This window comes from Aedes albopictus, chromosome 1, assembly GCF_035046485.1.
Source record: "Aedes albopictus strain Foshan chromosome 1, AalbF5, whole genome shotgun sequence".
Taxonomy (NCBI): Eukaryota; Metazoa; Arthropoda; class Insecta; order Diptera; family Culicidae; genus Aedes; species Aedes albopictus.
In genome coordinates this window covers 115546428-115565446 of record NC_085136.1, presented here as the reverse complement: position 1 = coordinate 115565446, position 19019 = coordinate 115546428, and the positions used below count along the sequence as shown (strand labels likewise).

General features: G+C 39.7%; 1 protein-coding gene and 1 long non-coding RNA gene across 3 annotated transcripts; one reads left to right on the top strand and one right to left on the bottom strand.

Moving 5' to 3' along the window:
* Positions 1-620: 620 nt before the first annotated feature.
* LOC115267199 (uncharacterized) lies at positions 621-6443 on the bottom strand. 2 transcript variants are annotated; one of them, XM_062845224.1, is made up of 2 exons: positions 6400-6443; positions 621-2258 (listed from the first exon to the last, which is right to left on the bottom strand). In XM_062845224.1, exon 2 carries the CDS (start codon positions 2218-2220, stop codon positions 721-723), a length of 1500 nt encoding a protein of 499 aa, XP_062701208.1. In that variant the 5' UTR covers positions 2221-2258; positions 6400-6443; the 3' UTR covers positions 621-720. The 2 variants fall into 2 exon arrangements, with proteins under 2 accessions (XP_062701208.1, XP_029729931.2); XM_029874071.2 differs by lacking the exon at positions 6400-6443 and adding an exon at positions 2865-3316 and having other exon boundaries at positions 626-2258.
* Positions 6444-10058: 3615 nt separating this feature from the next.
* On the top strand, positions 10059-18053 carry LOC115267238 (uncharacterized). The gene is made up of 2 exons (XR_009996159.1): positions 10059-13268; positions 16915-18053. It is a non-coding gene; the product is annotated as an uncharacterized LOC115267238 (long non-coding RNA).
* The last annotated feature ends 966 nt before the right edge of the window (positions 18054-19019 follow it).

Below are 19019 nucleotides of genomic sequence, written 5' to 3'. Positions count from 1 at the left end.
CGAGCATTGGGCGTGACCAAGGATGGAGAACGGCAGCCACGAACCGTGTATTTTGGAGAAATATTGTTGATTTAGTTTTATCTTGAAATTGATTTTCTTTTTCTTTTTTTATGACTCTACGTTCGCACTGGGACTTGGCCTGCCTCGCTTCTACTTAGTATTCTTTGAGCACCTCCACAGTTATTAACTGAAGGGCTTTCTCTGCCTGCCATTGCATGAATTTTGTATATTGTGAGGCAAGTATAATGATACTCTATGCCCAGGGAGTCGAGAAATTTTCCCGACTGGAACGAGAATCGAACCCGTCGTCTCCGGATTGGCGATCCATAGCCTTAACCACTAGGCTAACTGGAGTTTTGTTATCTCTAGCGTGCGCAGCTTTTTCTTTTTTCTCACTCACTCTGGTAAACAAACAAGAGAAAGAAACATGTAAAAGTGGGGGCACTTTGCCCCCTCTTTTATCTCGCTCTTTCTTGCGTGTATCAAAGAAAACAAGCGAGAAAAAAGAAAAAGCTGCGCACGCAAGTCTTGTTTTGATGGTGCTATAAAAAATAAGAGCAAAAACTATTCGAAACTGAATATTAAACAGAAATAATTCTCTTTGACATAAGCATTTATGAAGTGTAGAATTAGTTATAAGTTAAAATACACATTAATAAAAACAAAAAAAAAATAAGCATTTATTATACTTCATTCTCTATCCGAAACTTGTGTTGCGTTCTACCCACTCTTCCCAGCACTTGACAGCGTATCGACCAGGTGTTTGATGCTTCTGATTCTGTTCTCAGCATCGACCCTTGCCACCGTGGAGGTAAGCGAACGGGCATCTCTCTCCATGACATCAATGACGCCCTGGAGCTCGTCTACAAAGTTAAACTGCGAGCAGAGTTTCTTCAGCCCATCACAGCATTCCAGGATTTCCATTTCTTTCGCATCGAGAGCATGTTTCAGTGCAGCAATATCGGCGTCCAGGCCACCAATTTTAGACTGTATTTGTTCATTTTTACTCACGCTATCATCATAGGCGGTTTTTATATCTTCGAGAATTTCCTCGACGGTTTTCGTTTTCTTGACTGACTTAACGTTGTCGTCGTAGTGACTGTAGGGTGTATGGCCGCAATGGCAATTTCCACCAAATGTAGCATTAAAAAAACTTATTATGCCACTAATAGTCGGTGTTGAACGTGGTCTTGCATAACGAACTGCTTTGGGCGAATTGACATGTGTCCAACATTCATAGCATAGTTTACAGCATTCCGTGCAGATTGTACTGTAAAAATCGCATTTTTCCAATTCCGTATATTCCACCTGTTTCGTTCGCTTATAGTCGGAATATTTTTCAATGTCGGTGGATATATGCTGCTGAGTGGTTTTCATAATATCCAGTTCGTTTTGAAGATCCTGGAACTTCTTCACCTCCGCCAAAATGCTTTGTAGCTGCGATTTTATTCTGTCTCTATTAATGCGCATTTGTTTGAAAGCTTCGGTCGCTTTTCCACCAAGCTGCTTCAAGTTCTGGGTCAATTCTTCGATAGTTTCCATTGAGCATTCCCATTCCATTTCCATATTTTTCTTCATCCGTTCGTTTTTTGTCCATTGTGATACTGGTCTACTGAGGGCACAGTTGTTCATGTGGAAAACGTTCGACTCAGCAATAGTCCATGGTTCTAAATGGACCAGGTCGAAGTTGACTGTTGTAACAGAACAATTTGTTAGAACAACGACAAGGTTCTGCAGAAGGACGTCTGGTATTGAGCTTCTCAACAGACACAACGTGTTGCGCAGCGTTACAGTAGCTCGGGCCTGCGTTCCATTTATAACAAGGATGATTGCTGTCAACATACCGCTCTGCTCAGCGGCTCCCATAATTTGCCGAACGTTGAAATCATCCTGTTCCGGCCCTTCGGTATCACTGAGCCCTGGCGTGTCTATGAAGTTGAATATCGTGTCCTGTTCTCTGAAATTATATACAGTACAGGCTCTAGTTTGGCTTTTTGTAGCATCCTGAACGTTGTCTTCGTGGTGCTCTAGACCCTCGGTTGCCACATGATGCTTCGTAGGGATTGCAATTTTGAAATTTCCTGGTGTGCCGTTTCCAAAATAATTTGTCAGATAGTTAATCAGAGTTGATTTTCCCGCGCCAGTTTCACCAAACAGAATGATGTTGTATTCCTTTTGAAAATCTTGTTTCAACGGCGACTCCGGATTACATGATTCCATGACGAATACGATTTACTGAGAAGATATTTTCTAATGGTCTGCGAAAGATAGAAAACAGTTAAGGTGAAACGGGACGCCGTGTTATTTTTCCTATCTTGCCTCTCTTTCTAACAATTTGCCTCGCGATTTTGAAGATGGTAATCTCGAGTTCTATTGCACTGAAGATGATGAAAAACAATCAGCATGTGCAGTGCAAGTGAGCATACACAATGATAGGTTTTTGTTGCAAAATATGAAGTAGAATCTGAGATTACCATCTTAGTAGCAACAGAGCAATGGCGGATATTTACCCGACCGTCCCGTCCGCCCTTAATAATCATTGACGTGCTCTTCACAGTATGGTAAATTCTCTAAAACTGCCACGCATGGATGGTCACAACGCATCACCGATACCGTTCATACATTTAAACTGCTTTTGAAAACTTCAGCGTTTGGTATCTGATAATGCTCTTCTTGGAGTCGTGTATCATGTGGTAGGTACAGAATCCTTTAATCTCAAGAATGATCAGAAAATTACATTTTTTGCACATTCACCTCGTTAATTGCATGGGCATAATCTTGATTATTCTTTAATTTTTCTATTGTAGATCACACTAATAAATTGCATAAACTTTTTTTCTGCAACGTTACACTATTATACGTACCGAAGTTATCGGATCAGCACTCAAAGATTATCAAATCCAAGCTTTCACACTCGTTCATTTGCTGATAAACGAAACGCGACTGCTCATTCCAACGATATAGATTCTTCTGAACCATAAATCGGACCATGCCTTAGTGATAATGGAAAAGATATCATTATCGCAAATGTACATACAATTCGTCCTTAAGCGATATTACAACGAAAAAGTGAACCAGCCTCAAGTCGAAACATCTACCGTGGTAGCTTCCTTTGAAGTCGATGCATAGAGAATTGACTGTAAAGCCACAGACTGGCCAAAGGTGCCAAGATTTTATACATGGCACATTATCGATTTCGGAACATTATCGCTCAAATTCATCGTAACCTCGAAAGCTGTTTGTTCTTAGGGATTTACTTCATTTTTCAACGAAAATGTACCCTCATCCCGAATTATGAGTGTGTTTTTGAGCGAGAAATGTACCATTTGAACGACCGATTCTGAAATTTGATAGTGTGCCGACGACACTCACCTCGAACTTTTTGGTTTGAGTTTGACCACAGACAAACAGACGTAACACTTCTCCGATAGCCGTAAAGTACGTGAATAACGGTCAATTCAAAATTTATGTCACGCGCGATTGTACCGGTAGAGGCGCCCACAGTCAACCACTTTGACGTTTATCTTTTGATATGTGTGCGTTCATTCGTTGTCAACAACTTGTAAACAAACATGGGTCGGAAGTGCGAAGTTTATTTTTGTCCGTACAGCGATGAAAAAGGTGATGGAAGATCCTTATTCAGCTTTCCAAAGGAACCCGATAGGGTAATTTATTGTTATCCCATGGGAATCCTCATTATTGCACGGAATATTTGTTTAATAGGTGCTCCAAATGAGTAGAAAGTTGCAACTCGTGGAGACTCTCAGCAGCGTACGCTGATGGAGGCTCAGAAGTCGTGAAAAGAATGAAAATCTGCTCGGATCATTTCGAAGAATCGTTTTTTCAAATCCACTCCATATCACACAGAAGGTAAATATGACTACTAACCTTGGCACCAGCCTCATGACGAACTAAGGAATAATCCATAATACAGATTGCGCGATGATGCGGTCTCAACAATAAACTTCGGAAATTCTCAGGTCTCCCGAGAGACTGCTGTGAAAAACGATGACGATGAGGAATATACAGACATAGAACATTTGGTCTGCCTCGACTCTTCAGAAGAATTTTATGAGGAAACCAAATATCTGGCCGATGACTCCGAGGCTGCTGAATGCGGAACAGCATTGTGCAGCTCAAATCCGGGTCCTTCAAAAATTCGATCAGTTAATCTATCGATCAGCTTTGAGACTGCTGAAAGCAATAGTCCGAACACAGTCTCGATCGAAAGCCTCGTTGAACCTAGCCAACTTGAACTTCTCTCACCAGGTAAATTTTGTTTTTATTAGTCAGAAGTAATTATGACTAGCTTATGTTTATTCAGATTCCAACAAATTGACTGTACAATCTTCAATCTGAATATCTACCGACCTCAGTTCGAAAGATGACATCTTCCATATAAACGTCGACTACAAATCACTCTACATGGATGAGAAATCGAAGGGATCGACCATGGAAGGTCATATGCGAGATCTGCAACGGTCACTTCGTAAGGAAAAACGGAAAAAGTGAGAGAATAAAGTAATCAGCAATTGCGAAGAGAAAAGCAAATCATAAGCTTCAAGTTGAATTAAGAAGCATTAAGAAGCATAAAACGGAAGACACTGAGCTTGCAAACGTTGTCCGTGCTGATCCAGTACTGCATAACAGTCTTCAAAACAGAACTAGGAAGCCAAAGGGTCGCCTTTATACCGCTGCGCAGGGCGCAAAATTTTCGAGCAGACGAGCTGAAGTTAACCGTGCGGCAATTTTCATTCACTTGCTTGCATATTCATATTCAGCTGCTCGATACTCGTTTGTCAACTGAATGAAAGTCAATGAATATTTGTAAACTTCTTACAAAGTGTTAAATTGCTGATAAAATAATAACGTTTCGATTACATTTAACGGTCCTTTACACAGAACTTTTCCCATTTGATTGTTGTGGTGTGTTTTTGGATGGAATCGTAGCCATAAACGTAGGTAATTATGAAGATATTTCTCGATCGGCTTCATATTCAATGACTAAGGATTGACTGACTGTGTGAAGAGGGAGAGCGAAAATGAATTTGTTTGTTTTGAATATTCAGTGCATAATCATTCAAATTCGTGCTGTTTTCAGTCAATGATAATGAACATTTTGCACCCTGCCGCTGCGTCTAAAAAATTTGCCATGGGAGCTTATTTTGCCAGCCCTGCAGGTTATCCGGTGTACCGAGATCCCAAATTTTGACCATGCCACACAAGATGACCATCAACAGATGGAAATCGTCAACACAAATGAATCCAGGACTAAGCTGAGAAATTTTGAATCGTATGGCTGAAAAAAAAAACAAAAAGTATTCCTAAAAATCAAAAAGCGTTGGTTATATGCATTGATGGCATGTCCATAAAACCGGAATTGACATACAATGCAAAAGCCGACAAATTGACAGGATTTCCGGATGACGGTGATAGCACGAAACATGAAAATAATAACCCAATGGTTCTAGCTACTGAAGCTATAGCAGTGGTAGTCTCCGGCATAAATGAATTTGCAGCGGATGAGAGACAAAGCGAGAATAACAATAATTATTTTAATCTGAGAATATCAATAATTATTTTAATCTGCAACACTACAGTTTATATTTGGGAACGCCCATAAATGACGTAGCATTTTCTGGCCGATTTTTTACTCTCCCCTCCCCCTCGTAGCATATTTACCCATACCCAATATATGGCTTGTCACATAATAACAGACTCCCCCCTCCCCGCTAAAAAGCTACGTCATTTATGGACGCTTCCTTTGTACTCCATGTACCATATTTTACTACGTCTTTGGCCCCGCTCTACAACGCGACGCTGGAGGGATGATAAGAGCTTGATAGATATTGCTATCTAATCATTGGGATCGATGACGTCAGCAAGGATCATTGGGGTGTCGGAGTTGAGTGCCGGGTCGAGTGATAAGTTCTAGAATTTTTTAGCATTCAAACATTGAAAGAATTCGTGGTCTGGAAGGGGTTAGGGCTAGGGTTAGGGTCTTGTACCATTTGGGCAGGTGTGCCTATTTTGGGCACTTGTCGCTATAACTAAGTCAATTCCGAACCGATTGATTTGAATTTTTGTATAGAGTTAGATGCTGCACGTGCCTAACTTTATACAAAATTTCAAATTAATCGGTTCGAATTTGACTAAGTTATAGCGACAAGTGCCCAAAATAGGTACACCTGCCCAAATGGTACAAGACCCTATATCGGCTTCAAGGAAGCCTAAAAAATAACCATTGGAAGGTATAGATGTATAGCTGCACGTTTGCTACCTCGACGCCATGGATGGTCATCACTTGAGGTATTTATTTGTTTACACTTTCATTCTATTTTAGATTATACCCAAAAATTACATACACTTTCTTCTATGACGTGACACTATTATACGTACCAAGATTATCGAATTCAAGTTATCGCTACCACCGCTCATCTTCTATATATATAAAAATGAGTTTGAAGTCCCTTTGAGGCAACAAAAGTCACGAACGGCTGAACTGATCAGCATGACTCTTGCACTGTTCGATTCGTATTCGTGGTGGCTGTGTTTACATGTAATAAAAAGTTACGAAAATCAACTAAAAAGTAGAACAACTGTGAAAGTAATGATTTTTCATGAATCGAGAAGAAATTCAACAGGATCGAAATGAAACCAATCTAGAGTGCTGTGCTAAAATGACCTCCACAGTTGTCAAACCACATCAACCTGGCAAGACAAAGTTTGCCGGGACAGCTAGTTTGCTGATAAACGAAACCCGACTGCTCACTGCAACGATATAGACGCTTCTGAACCATAAATCGTACCATGTATTTGTGATGATGGAAAACGATATCATTATCACAAATCGCAAATCAAAAATGTGAACCGGCCTCAACTTAAAATTTACCTTCACGCTAAGTTTTTTAAATGAGCTCGTGCACTCGCATGAGCATATATTTTGCAATAATTTCGATAATTATCGTTTACATATTCGGAAATATCGAGTCGCGAAACGCACGGTTCCGGGAAAAACGTCAAGGTGTCAAAGAAGAGCATCAGGGGTTCCAAGGCGAATGTTGATGAAGTGGTTGAGAGTGGTAATGTATCGATAGTGGTCACGGGAGCTTCAGAGGAAACAACAGTGGAGGATCGGACACTAGCTGCCAGCTAGTAGCTGGTCGGACTTGCAAATCATGCGAAGGTCCAGATACGAACGAAATGGTGCAGTGCGACTATTGTGATAAATGGCATCACTTCGGCTGTGTTGGAGCAACGCAAGGAGCAAGGAGGTAGCAGACTGTAGTTGGAGCTGTCCAAAAGTGCATGTCGGCAAAATGGGCTCAGCGATCGGGGCCTACTTCCAGCAAACATCTTCAACCAACGACGGGTGCTACGCACAATATGGCCGTGCAGAAACCGCAGACGTCGAAGGGATCTAATAAGGAAGATCTCCAATTTTCCGCAGTGAACGTAACGATGCAGGATCACCTGATTTCAAATGGCAAAGAACGACAACGATTCAACAATAGGAAAGTGGACAGTGGTGGGACATCGAGTATTTTGTCATCTGCATCATCACTCAGGTCTTCAAGGACGCTTCTGAAGCTGCAAATGCAGAAGCTGGAGGAGGAGCAGAAGTTTGCGAAAGATTTTCTGGAAAGGAAGTACGCCTTATTGGAAGAAGCAGTCAGTGAAAAGAGTTCGAATTACGAATGAGATTTGGCCAGCCGGAAGCTATCGTACACTCACTGATCGCAAAGATAACAGCTCTGCCACCACTGAGAGAAGATAAACTTGAGACGATATTGCGGAGATTCCACCTGTTTAGACTCCTGCGCGAAAATTAGTTGCGTGGATTTTTCTTGCGTGGGCCCACAGATATTAAACCAGACCGCGTCCTGGTGAAAATTTTACGCTGTGTTATTAGGTACACATTTGGTGATAGTTTTGCATTGTAAACAAACATTTATAACGCACCTACGCTGAAAATGGGCCTAATCATTCATTTGTTTCGGAATCTATAAATCTTTACAACGGGCAATAATGGATTTTACCATCAAAGTTCAGATTTTTTGTGCCATCATCGATGCGTGTGAATTAGAAGAACACATGTGTAACTTGTCGTTGCTACACCAGCTAGTCTGCAGGTTGCCATCGTCGATTAAGCTAGACTGGGCTAGATATCGTCATACGCTTCCTAGAGTCAATTTCGCGACCTTCGGAAACTCGATTTACTCCTTGGCAGAAGCAGCTAGTACTGTAACCTTGACTGTAACCATACCGGGAATGTCAAAACCCAAGGCTACACGGAACGAGTCACGCGTCAGCAAAAAAGGTACAGCATTTCTAAACGCACATATAGAAAGAACAGAATCGGAACTCAACCCGGAGGCAGAGATCGCTCACCAGAACACAGATGACTGCCTGGTTTGATCCGACTCTGGCTATGATCGGGTACAGTGAGTGATTGTGCCGCCTGTGCAGTTTATACTTATGACACACATGTGATACAAGAATCACTGTACAATTGCGCTTGAAATGAGTGCCATACTGAAAATTCTCTCAGTTCAAGTCAGCCTTGTCAGAATTTTCTTGACACTGCGTACCGTTGTACAGGAATCACACTCGTATCACATGTCTGTCCGGGGTATTAGTGAAGTTTTTGCTAACTGCAGTTTCGATCTGAATGGCTATTCAACTATTCACACGAGTGTAGTGTCTACGCGGCCTATGGAGTTTTGCTGATTTGAAGCTGATTATGCATAATATTGATGTAATTTTCTGATGGTTGTCCGAATCACCTATTGCATACTTGTAGCGCCATTGGTTTCATCCTCGTTATCAGCTGTTAAGTTTCGACACTCACCGTTTTTCCCATCCGATTGCACTCATTGTTTACTGATGATGGGGAGTGATACTTTGGTGCGGCAACGACAACAAGAATTCGTCTCATCTCTTGATGATCTTCTGGCGAGAATGCAGTTCATGTTCCACGAAATGGTCAATAAAACCATTGCAATCATCGAGTCTTGCAAAAGCTCTTTGCAAGATGAAATTAACGTTCTTCGCGAAAAAATCCAGTATTTCCAAGAGACGAGCAGAGCCGAAATTGATACAGTGGCGAATGGTGTGGAGAAAATAAAAAGCGAAGTCTGTTCTATCGCCGAACGTACTGCTGCTATGGAGAGAAGCGACGATTTATTGCTGTTTGGGGTTCCGTTCCACCCTTCTGAGGATCTTCCTGGAGTTCTGGAAACGGTGTGCTCTGTACTCGGATACAGCAGGAAAAATGCTCCGCTCGCCTTTATCAAACGTCTTGTTCGAGCGTCCATGAAAGTTGGTTGTACCCCTCCCATCTTACTCCAGTTTGCCTTCAAAAGTGAGCGTAATGATTTCTTCAGACGATACCTTGCAAAACGAAATCTTTCACTTCAACATCTTGGACTTGCGACGAAATCGAGGATATACATCAGCGAGAATCTTACTAAGCTTGGCCGTACGATCAAGGGAGCCGCACTAAAGCTGAAGAAGGATGGAAAGCTTCAGTCCGTTTTCACGCGTGGTGGAATCGTCTACACAAAAGTTGCTGCTGATGCTGAACCGAATCCAATTTTCTCGCTGGACCAGTTACCAACCTTATCCATTAAAAGTTATTCTTTCCTTCCCACAATTTTTCCATGTCTTCCATCCTTATCAATCCTCTGTTTATTCCGCTCCTGAAAGTTATCTGCAAGATTCCTTTTCCTAAATATTTCTGCATATTCCTTCCGTAGATTTCCGTGTCTCCACTCCTTTATTTTTCCTTTGTTTTCATCCGTCCCAAAAGTTTTACATTCAATGAGCACTCTTTCATCGAGTATATTCATCAAGTGCTAATTTTGCTATGCTTCCGGTGCTGCATGGACCCGCTATTGCTGCTGTTGTTGAAGTTGTAGTTAGCCTTTTTCCATTATATATTTACTTAGTTCCAACCGAATTCACGAACTGCACTAGAGTTTTTTTTTTTTAATTTTATCAATGAGTTGTTTTTCGCTAAATTACTTGTCATTCACTTTCATTGCTGATTTGTTGATGTTGAACAGGGTGGGACAGTTTTGTTTAAGTTCGCTTACTATGTCTTACATAGATGCCGGATAACCAAGCTAATGCTCTTTCAAATGGTTGTATTCCCCGTGTTGTAATGAACAGTGTACTCAATAACAATTATTTGAATAATTGCCACATTAATATGCAAAGTATGTGTACCCGACAGATGTCAAAATTCAATGAATTCAAGTTATGTTTCTTCCAATGTAAAGTAGATATTGCCTGCATTACAGAAAGTTGGCTTACAAGCGATATAAATGACAACTTGGTCGCTCTAGATGGGTACAATCCCTTGAGACTCGACAGAAGCTACGGCCGTGGGGGTGGAATTTGTGTTTATTTTAAGTGTGATTTTAAATTTAAAGTTCTTTGTAATTCCGAATTACGATCCGGTGTTGAGTATTCAAATCTTACTGAATATTTATTCGTTGAAATCCAATATGAACAGGACAAATTTTTACTAGGCATTTTTTATAACCCTCCTAGCTCAGATTGCTCTGATTTATTATTAGATCAATTATCTGAGCTGTCCGGCTGTCCGTACAATATCCTAACATAGTTATAATAGGAGATTTTAATACAGATTTAAATAAATCAGGCAACAAAACATTTAAATTCAAAAATTCTGTTGATTCTCTCGGATTTGTTTGTGCAAACTCATTTCCAACCCATTTTCATCAAACTGGATATTCTCTGATAGATTTGATTCTATCATCCAACCAAGAATTTGTACTAAATGCACAACAAGTGTCAGCCCCAGCGTTTTCAAACCACGATATAATTTTTTCTTCATTGAATATAGCACGAAAATCAATCCCTGACCATTTCATGTACAGAGATTACAAGAACGTAGTCCTCGGAGGGTTGACACGGGCCATCAACTCAATTGATTGGTCCATTTTTGACAGTATTACCGACTCCGACATAGCAGTTGATGTTTTCAATACAATATTGAGTGATCAACATGATTCTTTCGTTCCACTGCGTCGTTCCAAGCCTAAACGTAATCCTTGGTTCAAAGGGCTATGGTTGAACGGTTGAACGTAACATTGCGTATCGTTTATGGGTTTCAGATAAGTCGACAGTAAATCATAACCAATATAAACGGTTACGAAACAAGGTACACAACTTATCCATAACGCCAAATCCGATCTTGTGACCCAAAGGATCGACTCTTCTAACTCTTCTAAGGACTTATGGGACAAACTAAAACATATTGGGGCAATCAGTTCATCTGCATGTAATAGAAATTTTGATAACACAAACGCGGAAATCAATGAGGGCGGGAGCTTCTTGACAGCTGCCGAACAACGTCAGCGTACCTAAAAATTTTGGTCCGGGTGGTACTGTCAGATTCAAAGCGGCAAGCGCTACTTTTGAAAAGGACGAAATCCAAGAATAACACACCGCACAAAACATATTAAAACAATAAACAGGAATCTTAACGTGTTGTTTTCACTTTTCTGGCGTAGGAGAACGCAAATTAAGTTCGGCATGATGAATTTTGTTTATTAGAATCGAAATTTATATCTATAAAACGGGTAGAGGCGCAATAGTCGACTTTCATAAAAATAATTCGAAATGCATGTTTTCCTCTGGTGCGGTTAATAAGCACCTGCAAGTAATACATTACTACTTATGCCAACATTTTACAGCTGCATATCTGGTGGCGAAGCCAAAAAGAAGTTAAAAATAATCATTTGCAATTTTTTTTTCGAGTTTTATCCTCGGTTTGATTTTGTATGTGCAGTAACAAATTAATATGCACGACCGTTTAAACATGTGCTTTTATTACATTTCTTACAGCAACAGAATACAAAATTTCAATGAACATTAGTTTTTGCGCTTCTGTAGAATACGTCCTTTTGATACGAAACGCTAGCCTCTCTTTGGCTTCCACTCACCACGCAACAAAAAGATGTTTTCGCATGGACAAAAATTGTTGCGTCAGTGAAGGATGGACCCGTTGTTTACGTACAGTAGCGACATCTACGATTTGCAAGTAGGTACGCGAAACTGAGCTCATCTGTCAAGTAGTGGGGGGGTTGATATTTTGCTTCAAATTTCACTGTTGATAATAGTACCTTACAGATTCCTCCTGAAAATACTCATGGATTTCAGTTTTCACCGATTAGTGATCATGATGTCATTTTAGCGATTAAATCTATAAAATCTATGCAATTGGCATAGATAATATTCCAATCCAGTTAATTCGACTGATTCTTCCTTCAATAGTTTCTCAAATTAGATCCATCTTTAACTTAATTATTTCTACGTCTAAATATCCTCGTGGTTGGAAATTGTCCAAAGTAATCCCAATTCGGAAAAAACCATCAGGAAATTCTCTCGACAACCTTAGACCCATAAGCATTCTAAGTAGTTTATCGAAAGTATTTGATAAAATCCTCAAATCACAAATTCAGAGACATCTATCAAACCTCAACTTATTGACAGAATTTCAATCTGGGTTTAGAGCAGGACATAGTACTACAACTGCCTTTCTCAAAGTACATGACGACATACATACTGTTATTGACAAGAGGGGTATCGCATTCCTTCTTATGATTGATTTTTCTAAAGCTTTTGATGGGGTTTCTCACACGAAACTGTTGAACAAAATGTCATCGGAGTTTTCATTCTCAAGATCTGCGGTCCGTTTTATGCAATCATATCTGTCCAGCAGGTCTCAATTTGTTTGCATCGATGATTGTTACTCGGATAGTGTCGATATTTTATCCGGTGTTCCGCAAGGTTCTAATATCATCATTACCATAGGTGTACCGTCAATATTGCGATTGACTGTATAGCCAGTTGATATTCGCCAATTCGCGAACACGAAAGTTGATGACCCGGGGAACACTGTTCCTTCCTACGGAGTATTTTATGGGCGCATAAGTGAAAAAAAAAATCCAAAAATCTTATCTCACTGTCTTACGGAAAATCCCCTTGATAGCCCCAAACCATATATGGCACGGTGCGTGCCAACAGTTTTGTGTAAACTGTTTCGAAGAACGGTCGTTTGGAGCGTGGCAGAAAACAAAACCGGTTGGTGGATTCAATCGATTGCGATTTGGGCACTACTGAGTTGAGCAGTGAGATATTCCAATTTTACATATAACTATTCATCGGCCTACGCCAGGGAAAATCAGTTTTGGTTATAGTGGTAAATGAATGTGATGATTTAAGTGAAAAGAAAGGTAATCTGTACTCAGTTTCTGTTAATGTTTCATTTGCATCACACGTTTATGGTCAGGTTGAACTGAAATGAATAGTAGCATTCCCAGTGAGACAATAGTTCATTACACAACACAACGCAGCACTGCCAATTTGATGTTGAAAGATAGGCCTTTTCCTTGGCAGATTTGCGTGCAAAAAATAATTGGTTCATGTTTTCATTCATTTTTTACATTTTTCTGCAGTGGAATTGATTGGGTACGGCCAGGCGGAGACCTTATTCATTGCAACTCTTCACTTACAGCAGAACATGGCAAATATACTATACGAAAGTATTTCTTAATAATGTCGTTTTTCAATCCCAGGGGTATATAAAAAATGATTTCATTTCCCTTCCCATTTTCACCACTCCTTGCTAATGTGCTCAAAAGAGAGAAAACCTGGTTTCGGACAGCTCAAACCAAAACTCGAACTTGCTATCCAATTTCCATAACTTATGAGGGGGGTTTTGTTACTACCGTTCATCTGCAGTTTGTATCGGCAAAGAATGATCAAATTTTAAACTGCGATATTCCCTGGAAAGTAGTTGTGTGAAGGTCATAGAAGCAGAATTATGAAATTTAGCCATAAGCTCAAAGTAAGACTCTCATGGGTACTCTTTATCAATTATGGTGAAAAGATATAACACGGTATCGATAATGCGCAGGCATTTCAGGAGAATTTGCCATGAAGATCTATTATTTCATTGGCGACACGTCATTTGGTTATACCCCAGACAAACATGTGATACGAGTGTGATTCCTGTACAACGGTACGCAGTGTCAAGAAAATTCTAACAAGACTGACTTGAACTGAGAGAATTTTCAGTATGGCACTCATTTCAAGCGCAATTGTACAGTGATTCTTGTATCACATGTGTGTCATAAGTATTATTTGACTTTGAACCGTACATTTCTCGCGCTTAGTATCATACGGGTGTATCTACAATGATCGATTTCTCTTCATCGATTTTCTCTATGATTAATAATTTGGCCGGTAAATCATTTTCGATTGTTTTTGTTGTTTTAGATGCTAGTCCTAGTCATCCTTTAGTGAAACACAACGAGAGATAATCCGAATATTGGCTGAATCGATGAAGAGAAATCGATCATTGTAGATACACTCCCGTGCAAAAGTTTGGGGTCACCCCCTCAAAAACATGGAAATGTTTTTCGGTCATATCTCAGTCATCTTTCATTTAATCCAGTCGTTCTCAGACTCCATCGAAAGATAATGAGTTAGATTTGATTCGTAGGTACTTTTCACAAATTTTCTATGAATTTTTTAGTATAAAAAGTTTACCTAAACTTACATGTTTTTCCTAAATCTCTACGAAAAATTGTTTTGCGTGTAATTCAAAATTGGGTCAACCAAATTTTAAAATTAAAGTTGTATTAGAACCCTATTTCTATCCTCTTTGAGAGCCATTCACTAGATTTTAGCGGAAAAAATCATAACATAATTTAAATTATCGAGTTAGGTTTACAAGTTACCGTGCAAAAGTTTGGGGTCACCCCTTAGGATGCTGCATCCTGCATAAGACTGGGGTCACCTTCCAAATGAAGTCTGAGTCGGATTTTTATTTAAATCGTCATTGGTGCAACTTCAATTCTTTCTTTGATAGTTGAATGGCAAGACACAGAAATGGTTATGACATGTTCATAAATTAAGTTCTCGACTAAGTTAAGGTAGAAAATGGTATATAAAATCCATGCTAAATCAGCTAAGTACGTTATATAAAGTGCCAAAGAGGATGAAAGTGAGATAAAAATGACTGATTCGTGAATTGTACCCTAAAAACTGTGGGTGTTATAACCATAAACATACCATTACCTCAAAATCCATAAGTTTAAGGAATGTTACATATTTTAATTTAAATGGCATTTTCATCAAAAAGTAATCCCTTTGATTTGCACCAAAACACCAAATCCCGAATGTAATAGTACATTCGGGGAAACGACATTCATTGTAATGGTTTTTGGGAAAATTGTGTATTTGTGGTTTTAACACTTACAGTTATATAGGGTAGAATTCACGAATTAGTCATTTTTATCTCACTTCTATCCTCTTTCGGATTTTATATACCATACTAAACTTATAAACTTTGTCTTGCCTACTGCGTTTTTTGACGTTTCAAGTTTCTAGCTAAGACCAAGTCCCCGGTCAAAATGTATAGAAGATCAATTTTCAAAAACTCTCAATTTTTCCATGTTTTTTGCCTCATAAACCTTCCTTGGGTGAAAACTAACAGAACTAAGACGACCAAAATCGGTCCTTCCGTTCGCAAGTTATGCACGGTCCCACGTATGCCACTGCATTTATATATATATATATATATATACTAGCTGGCCCGGCAAACTTTGTCTTGCCAAGTTGTGGTGGTTTGACAATAGTTAAGGCCATTGCAGCACGGCACTCTAGATTGGTTTCATTTCGTTCGTGTTGATTTCCTTCCCAGCTCATGAATAATCAGTACTTTATGAATTTTCTTACTTTTCTAGTTGATTTTCGTAACTTTTTGTACATATAAACACAGCCACCGCAAATACGAACCGAACCATGAAAAAGTCATCCTGATCGGTCCATCCGTTCGTGAGTTTTGTTGCCTCAAAGGGACTTCAAACTCATTTTTATATATCTGGAGCAACATTTGAAAAGGGCATACAAGCATTGGTAAACAATGACTTTACACGTCGCTCCTGAGCCCCCCTCAGCTTATTCACAAAAACTAAGACCGTTATCAGATAAAGCAAACATCGATCTTTCGGATAACGGTGTTCATTTGCGTGGGCGGGCTGCTGTTATGCCCTACGGAGCGTTTTAGAAAAAAGACACAAGACCTCTTGGGCCCTTTTCAAATGTTGCTCCAGATATATATAGATAGATATAGATAGATAGATATAGATAGATTTTCTACCTTAACTTAGTCTAGAACTTAGTTTATGAACATTTCATAACCATTTCTGTGTCTTGCCATTCAACTATCATAGAAGGAATTGGAGTTGCGCCAAAAAATGACGATTTGAATAAAAAACCGACTCAGACTTCATTTGGAAGGTAACCCCAAACTTTTGCACGATGCAGCATACTAAGGGGTGACCCCAAACTTTTGCACGGACTTCTAAACCTAACTCGATAATTTGAATTATGTTATGATTTTTTTCGTTAAAATCTAATGAATGGCTCTCAAAGAGGATATAAATAGGGTTCTAATGCAACTTTAATTTCAAAATTTGGACGACCCAATTTTGAATTAGACGCAAAACAATTTTTCGTACAGTTTTAGGAAAAACATGTAAGTTTAGGTAAACTTTTTGTATTAAAAATTTAATATGAAATTTGTGAAAAGTACCTACGAATCAAATCTAATTCTTTATCTTTCGATAGAGCCTAAGAACGAGTGGATTAAATGAAAGATGATTGAGATATGACCGAAAAACATTTCCATGTTTTCGAGGGGGCGACCCCAAACTTTTGCACGGGAGTGTACGCCTATATGATACTAAACGCGAGATTTATATCCAGAATCCATAAAAAAAACATCTAAGAAGCTGGGTCTGTTTAAGGCATGAGCCAGTCCTCCTTTTAAGATATGCCAATGATTATTAACTGCGTTCTCTCTTTTCTCAGATCATAAAAGTATCTTCACCGTAAATCGTATTCGTCATGGAATCCATTAATCCGCAATTGTCGTTGAAGCAAGATCTTCACAAGGAATACAACATTATTCTGATAGGCGAAACCGGCTCAGGCAAATCAACTTTGATAAACTATCTGACAAATTATTTCCATAACGGTACACTCGAGAATTTGAAAATTGCCATTCCCACGAAGCATCATGAAGCAACCGAGAGTCTACAGCACCAAGATGACAACGTTCAGGATTCTTCAAATGGTCAAACTAGAGCCTGTGCTGTATATAATTTCAGAAAAGAGGACACGATATTCAACTTTATAGACACCCCAGGGCTCAGTGATAGCAGAGGAGCGGCTCAGGATGACTTCAATATTCAGCAGATTATGGGAGCTGCGGAGCAGAGTGGCGTGTTGACAGCAATTATCCTCGTTATAAATGGAACGCAGATCCGAGCCACAGTAACACTACGCAACACGTTGAGTCTGTTGAGAAGTTCAATTCCAGATGTCTTTCAGCAGAATCTCGTTGTTGTTTTAACAAATTGTTCTGCTGCTTCCGTCAACTTCGATCTGGCACATTTGGAACCTTGGACTATTGCTGAGACGAACGTTTTCCACATGAACAACTGTGCCTTCAGTAGACCAGTATCACAATGGATAAACAACAAGCATATGAAAAAAGCCATGGAACATGAATGGCAATGCTCAATGGAAACTATCGAAGAATTAAACGAAAACTTAACCAGGCTTGGTGGCAAAGCGACCGAGGCTTTTAAACAAATGCGTATTAACAAATACAAAGCAAAGCAAGCACGCAAAGCAAAGATTATCGTACACTTCGTTATTGCCACTCCATGATTGACCAGAACAATCGAAGTTGCACAGAGAGCCAATGAAAGATGCTTGGGACTAGAGCTACACTTTCTCAATGTGCACAATTAGAGAGTTCACGTCGCCGGTCACGTCCTTACGCTCATCGAGAAAGGGAGAAACCGTGGAATCCACAGCATCTCCACAGTTGGCTCGGGAAGGAGTATTTGTTAGTAAGGTAAGGTAAGGTATGGATCTTGGAGTCACCATTGGTAGGTGATATGATCCACTAGTTATATAAATGAACAATACACGTCGCGGTATTTATCACGATTATGATTCATTTGGTCGCGATGACTATCCCACACAATAGTTAGGGTAATGCACGAACTTCCACGTCCGTTTAACATTGATCGTGTCAGCGCATTGATCGTTTATTTAACCGTGACAACCGACCTTGCTGGCAATAGTAAACTGACATTTGCTTGACCTACTATGTATCGTAAAAGTAAAAACAATAAAAATAGTTCATACTATTGCATCAAAATGTGTTTTATAGTCATTTTTTGTCAATATAATCTAGTTTATATGCAATAATTCGAAAACAGTAGGCCGTGGAATTTCGACGTCTAAGAAAGAGTTGTTTTTTGCCAATATAAACAACTTTGCCGAAGACGCCAAGTCTCTAGGACGTAAAACAATGAAGTTAGATGGTGGCGCCACCTATGCGGACGAGTTGCGAACTACTACGTTCTTAGCAATAGATGGCTCTGCTGATGTCAAACAACTTTGTTGAAGACACCATGTGTCGGAAAAGCTTCGTTTTGGAGTAATTAATTTAGTTCCGCTAGATTGCGATTCTGGCCCTTAGTGCATTGATTGTATTGCAGATGACCAAAAGCGCTAGTGCGGAGTTAAAGCAACGCACTGAAATGGATCTTGAAATGCAGTCACTGAAGTCGGTTGTAATGCAAGGATGGCCGGAACTTCGCAAGTACAGTAGACGTTCGCTCGGTGCAAACGCTTTAACTGCAATGCTTTTTAACTGCAAGTCCGCTAAGTGCAACAATTTTGCAGTTATCGCACCGCTATCCGTCAAAACGAAACGTCAACAGCAATGCGATATTTTTCGCATGCACTTTTGTTGCAGTGCGATGTTTTTCGCTGTTTTTCGTATGCACATTGACTGCATTCTGCAGCAACTGACAGTTCTTTGACGTCTGTCAGTCATTGCAGTTATCGAATTTTATTCGCTAAGTGAAACGTAAACATGTTGCAGTTATCGAACG